Raw genomic sequence first — 6,432 nt, forward strand, 5'->3', positions numbered from 1 at the left:
ACATCGAGAGGAGCCAGTTGAGGTGGTTCGGGCATCTGGTTAGGATGCCACCTGGACGCCTCCCTCGTGAGGTGTCACAGGCAAGTCCACCAGGGAGGAGACCCCGGGGAAGACCCAGGACACGCTGGCGTGACTATATTGCCCAACTGGCCTGGGAGCGCCTCGAAATCCCCCCTGGAGAGCTAGTGGAAGTGGCTGGGGAAAGGGAGGTCTGGGCCTCATTGCTCAAGATGCTGCCCCCGCGACCCGAACCCCGGAGAAGCGGAAGATGATGGATGGATGAATGGATACCTCTAAAATGTGTCTGACTTCTGACACCAACATATACTCCAACATCTTTTAGCACTTGCCAAAACAGCAACTGCTAGGAAACTAAGAACATTTAAGTGTAATTGTTACAAAATAGATTTACCCTCAAGCTTGAAAAATAACAAGTACACAAGATGTTTACTTTTACTTTTGGTGCACAAGCTGGTTGCAACATAAGTAATAACTGTAACCAGTACCTCCAGGAATTTGTGGTCACAAATTCAACCAACTCTTACAATATTCACAACGGCTCACAGTGTTGTCCCATCACTGCATTAGAAGTGTTATTCCTATAAATGCGTTCACAATTATTGCGAGAGTGCTTTTTCTGTGCTACATACTTTCCCTCCATTGTTTAGATGCAGGTATGTCTAACAGGCAGGTGCATTATTATTAGGGTTGGTATATCATGATGATTATTTCTAGGGATGGTACATCAATCATGAAGTAAACAACAATACATTTATTATTCAACCAGCCTATTATTCAACCTGCCTATTAAAAAAAACTGTACTTTGCAAACTTAGATGCTTTCCTTTCTGTGAAGGCCTAATACAGAGTGATGCAATGCGTGTCTATGCATGCTGCACAGGCAAGCTGCTTCCTTGGATGTGCACACAGTGGCATTAATGATGACATTGTAGCTCTGACTTCAGGGCAAATCTGTGAGCAGAAGGGCACATATTCAAATTAAACTTGTTATGCACAGCTTAACGGTTCAAGAATAAAAGTAAGCAGAAGACTTTTTGTGACAAATAAGCCAAAAAGCTTTAAGAGTCTAAAGGATTAAATGGTTATCATTATGTACAGTTTGCACAATTGTTATATAAGGTATAGTTACTTGCCACAAGAATATGCCACTTATTTTGTCCAAGATTGTGAACATACTGACTATAATTAATTTCAGTCAGCTTTATGTTACACAACAAATACACAACTTGCTGTGTGTAACAAATAGAGTGAGCAATAATATGTTTTATTATCACATCTGCTACATGTTGAGTCCAAGTGTTGTGTAATGTAACAAGTAACACTAGGCGTAGCTTGCATATCTTCTCAGTGGGACAATTATCGAGATACAATGGCACAATTTTCTGTCAAACAAATAACTTTGCACTCAAATCAATCTGTGCAAAAACAGATTTTAATTATATTCTGAAAATACATCATATCATTTGTTAATTAAAAAACAATTAAAGAATAATACTTTGCACAAAGTTTCTCACAAAACATCTTCCCACTTTCATCAGATCTGACACATGATATATGGCTTTAGCATTTAAGGATTATCAAAAGCCTTTTCCCCACATTTAAGCCAGCATGGACTGTTTTGGAAAAGCCTTTCCTGGCACCAACTGCTAATAATCCAGACATGCAATCCATTAAAATAAATAGAATAAAAATAAAATAAATAGCATAAATACATGGATAAAAAGCAGAGTTTGATATGAGAAACCACAAGTGATTGTGAAAGAAAAATGTTCCATTCAACTCAAATTACATAATCGAGGAGTAAGGCATTGAATAAGGGTTTATCAGTGGCTAAAGGCTAAAAATAACACCAAACAATGAAGTTCACAAAGACTACTCTCTCACTCACAAACCTATGATTGTGGGTTTATATGGTATGTGTGGCATCATCATGGCTACGTACTCTTACATTACATCACACAAGCAGTAATAAAACCCACATGTAAACAAAATCTAAACAAGACACTGTGGACCAGCTAGTTGGCCTTATCTACCACCACAAATCTATTCAGGCTTTCACACAGACGACGTTTGCACGCTTTCTCCTGGAGTTTTCCCCTGCAGACTGCCAGAGATTGTGTCAGAGTCGAGTAACTCTACAATGCTATATGGAGAGCAATCCTCCAGCCCCAGCTTACCACAGGCCCAGCCGCAGAAGCCCTTCTCCAAGTCCTTCACTGACATCCACCACTCACTAAACGCCCAGGACACTTGCACCACAGCCGAATACAAACCGAGAGACAATGAAACAGCCATGATGAGCATGGGGTAGAAAATGATGAGAAAGGGGCATATGGTGATTTTGTGCCAAAACGTCCTCTCCTCGTTGTACACCAGGAACACATTGTACCAGGTGAGTGTGCCATAGTAAAATGAGGTAATGAAGGAGAGGATAAAGACTATGGGAGCACAAGAAAGACTCCACAACACCACGTGAGGACCCTGAGAAAACCCCAAACCACATGAGCGCTTGGCTCCATCTCCGGCTTCACATTCAGCGTCCAGCCGCTCTTTGGACTTGGCCATCTCCCGTAATTCTTTCTCCGTCAGTGTGACATGAATGTCCACCATCTGACCTTTTTTCTTCCCACGTGTGATTGTGCCTGTTAGTGTCACATAGCGGCTATCGGGTGGTAGGTTCCAGCCTCCTGGACGTATAGAGAAAGAAAACTACATTAAAGAAGAAAACAGTTCTGGGCAGACAGTTAATACATACTATACATCAAAAAGAGTTCTTTTTAAAAAGTGAATTCAGCTACTTTAAGATGCTATTGTGGCCATATGTGTTCAGTTTGCATGCACACACAGCTTGTATAATCTCCAGACAAAAGCACTGTCAATATAATAGGACACTCTGGACCAGCTGGACACGAGTTTGAGGTCACCTCGCTCAACGCCAAGCATCAACTGAGCCGTGCAGAACTGGAACTGCTGTACTCTGGAATAATTGAGTTCCATCCAATACCTTTGGGATGAGTTAAAGTGGCATACAACATCAGTACCTGACCTCAGTAATGTTGTCGAATGCAATCAAATCCTCCCATCATTCTTCTATCTATTCTAAAGCCTTTCCAGAAGAATAGGGACTGCAGCAAACAGGGACCAATTCCTTATTAACACCCTTGATTACAGAGGAAATATTGGATGAACAGGTGACTAGACACTATCACAGATAAATATACTGAAAATATATAAGAAAAAATAAGAAGAGGTTAAAAAAATACTAGCTGATATAATGTATTTTGTGAAAAGATGCCTTTTTTTAAATAAAGGTGGTACCACAGCTTAATGTTTTGGGGGAAAATGGTGAATTATTCGAACCAATATTGCATTTTATTTATTCATTTTATTTATTAAATAAATTTATTAATTTTCAAAGTTTTGCTTTGGCAAAGATGTCCAGCACGTCTACTGTTTTCAGGCTTGAGGCTTTAAAGCATTGAGCCAGACTGCCAGTTCATTAGCTCTATATTATTATATTAAATTTCCCCACCTAACACTTAAGACAATGTTGAATAATGTAAGATATAATTAATACTGCAGCTCTTGCGATTTGAATATTGCACTCTTTCAAATTGCGGTTTTGATAATTAAAATTAATTGTTCAGCCCTTTATGTTATTAAATCACATCCCCAGACAAAAAATAATTAGTCAAGATGCATCATTTCATTCCTAATACTTGGTTACTTGCCCTAACAAATGTTCAAATTCTGTCAGTTATGGACTTTAGTAGTTTTAGAATAGCATTTCCATTGTCACCTAGACCCACCACATGTGTTCTTTATAGACATGAAGCACAAACACTGATATTGCCACACTCCAGGATGACAACCGTAGGGTGTCAATATGCGACTGTTTCAACAGATCTGATGGAACACTGGCACAATGTGACTGACCTGTAAAATCACCAGACCTCAATCCCAATTTTCAATTTGGAACAGCAGGTAAAAAGCTGAATTAAGCACAACGCATTTCTGCCAGAATTTCACGTGTGAAAGAGTAGGGCAAGACTGATATCTGGATATCAAGACTGATATACTGGAACTCTCTCATGAGATTGGTGTATTCTTTTTTTACACCAGATCCCTTGGAGATGAGGCAAGGGGATGCACAACCAAGTACAGAAAAATAAATTAGGCATGTGGCTATTTTTTGCCGGCTGAGCTGAGCATTGACATTTCATGCATTTGTAAAGCCCACTCACAACAATGAAAGTCGATTCATTGCAAAAAAAAAAAAAGCGCTGTTTAATGCGTTTTGGAATGAAACTCTTCACATATGGTTTATTCATCACAACACTTTCCAGCGTAAATTATTCAGGCAGAACAGCCTGCTGTATAAAAATAGATGCAGTTAGGGGAAAAGAGTGACCCCACATGACATTACCTTCACTCGTTGGGGTGGTGAGAAATTTGGCCCCTTCCTCAGAGCTCCTCTCTGTCCCTTCCACATCTCCTCCACGCTCCTCTCCATCTAATCTCTCAGCATCAGAGCGGTACACAATGATGGACTCTGGTCTGGGCTCTCTCTTCCTGCGCTTCCTCCGTGTGTTGGTTCCGGAATTTCCTTCCTCCGCCGTGGCCCCTGAAGCATCTGACCGTATAGATGTTAGCTGGGGGCTCTCTCCCCCCGACTGCTCAACTTGCTCCATGCTCCACCTTAAAAAAATATCACTCCTGTGTGTCAACAAGCTTCTGCAGGATCTACATGTGAGGGCGAGAACGGCTACTTGTCAAAATCAAGCATGGTGATCCTGTGGAGGAAACAGAGGAAACAGGGTTCTGCTCAGCAATAGGGACAGTCTGTTTGACCAGAATGAGTTGAGTGTATTAAAGTCTGTAAGCTCTGATGGAATGGACAGGCCTCAGCTATATTTAGCATAACATTATATAAAAACATAAAAAGAATATACATCCCTGCAAAAAAACATCACTACAACCATTAGGATTAAAGCCTGAATCCTTTATACTGTAACATCAACCCAAAAACACAGAATACCATTACAGACTGTTGCAGTTACACCACAAGGAACCAGAAATTTGTAATGGTTTCTGTTTTTTCAGCAGGATTAAAGTTTTCACTTCAGGCTCATTTCCAAAATGTCAAAAATAAATTCAGATTATTCTCCAATAGAGACGTTACAACTCATTCTGACTCCTGCAGGCCAAGTCCAATTCAACATAATGGAAGTTTTGTTTGACGACACCCTTCCCGTTAGATGGGGCTGAGTTAGCCATAAAGACCCATTGTTACACAGGCATCTAGGCTACAGCCGAATCGACACCAAACCAAAACATACACCGAAACAAACAGTCAAACCAGTGAAATCGCCTGTTTAAAGTTCTCTAGAGTACATGCCCGATCATTTCAGCCGGGCCACGCCGTGTAGTATGATCAGAGATTGGAGAAAAGGCTTAGCCACAACAGCTAAGGGTCTGTTTTTCCAGCTGATCCTCCTCCCCGGGTAATCACACCCCACCACGGATCCACTGAAACCCAAGCACAAAGACACTGAGCGGTGCGCCGAAGCAAAGCACAAAACTCGAAAGCCACCTTACCTACACCGACTAGAGCGAACCACTTCAGTGACAGTAAGCAAAACGCCTTTATTTGTTTTCTTTTATTCGTCTGACGCGTGTCCCAAACACAGCCGCCATGCAGATGCTCTTCTGCTCCAGATCAGAAGTAACCCCGCCCACTGATTCTCCAACCACTGTTCTATCCAATAGGATCAGATTTAACTCCGCCCACTGATTCTCCAACCACTGTTCTATCCAATAGGATCATATTTAACTCCGCCCACTGATTCTCCAACCTCTGTCCTGTCCAATAGGATCAGACTTATCCCCGCCCACTAATTCTCAATCTCTGTCCTGTCCAATAGAATCAGATTTATCCCCGCCCACTGATTCTCCATCCTCTGTCCTGTCCAATAGGAGCACATTTAACCCCGCCCAGAAGTTCTCCAACTCCCCAGTAAGATAAAAGCAGCTCTAAAAAACAAATAACCACTGAAAATATCAACAAACTATGAGGAAAACAGCAAACAAACAAACAAAGGCTACTCACCAAAGCACACACAAGAGATTCACTGTAATTCACTGTTTTCTCCCTCCCTAGAAGCGATGATGTCACGAAGTTGATTAGCTTTAAATAACCAGAAAGATATCGATGTTCTATTTGACTGTCTAATTTTCTAGAAAATATACTGTGCATCAATGGACAAAAAATGAAATAAGTTAAATTATGTGGATTTTGGTGATACAGTCTTAAAAGATGGTTCTTTAAACAGAAGAAACCCACTTTTTTAGGAGTGTTAAGAAGTGTTGAAACAATAATCAGCTGTAACTATTCGTCCCGATACCTGATAT

General features: G+C 40.9%; 1 protein-coding gene across 1 annotated transcript; it reads right to left on the reverse strand.

The window, feature by feature from the left end:
• Positions 1–1,466: 1,466 nt before the first annotated feature.
• Positions 1,467–5,753, reverse strand: tmem169b (transmembrane protein 169b). The gene is made up of 3 exons (XM_017691463.2): positions 5,620–5,753; positions 4,448–4,814; positions 1,467–2,708 (listed from the first exon to the last, which is right to left on the reverse strand). The coding sequence occupies exons 2-3, from the start codon at positions 4,710–4,712 to the stop codon at positions 2,077–2,079; spliced, it is 897 nt and encodes a 298-aa protein (XP_017546952.1). The 5' UTR covers positions 4,713–4,814; positions 5,620–5,753; the 3' UTR covers positions 1,467–2,076.
• Between the last annotated feature and the right edge of the window lie 679 nt (positions 5,754–6,432).

The sequence above is a fragment of the Pygocentrus nattereri genome, chromosome 6 (assembly GCF_015220715.1).
Source record: "Pygocentrus nattereri isolate fPygNat1 chromosome 6, fPygNat1.pri, whole genome shotgun sequence".
Lineage (NCBI taxonomy): Eukaryota > Metazoa > Chordata > Actinopteri > Characiformes > Serrasalmidae > Pygocentrus > Pygocentrus nattereri.

What these genes read in the sequence shown, in the direction of transcription:
- tmem169b (XM_017691463.2), bottom strand. Translation starts at nt 4,712, where the DNA reads ATGGAGCAAGTTGAGCAGTCGGGGGGAGAGAGCCCCCAGCTAACATCT. An exon ending in CACCACCCCAACGAGTGAAG is followed by an intron (nt 2,709 to 4,447) that starts GTAATGTCATGT and finishes CTATACGTCCAG; the next exon opens with GAGGCTGGAACCTACCACCC.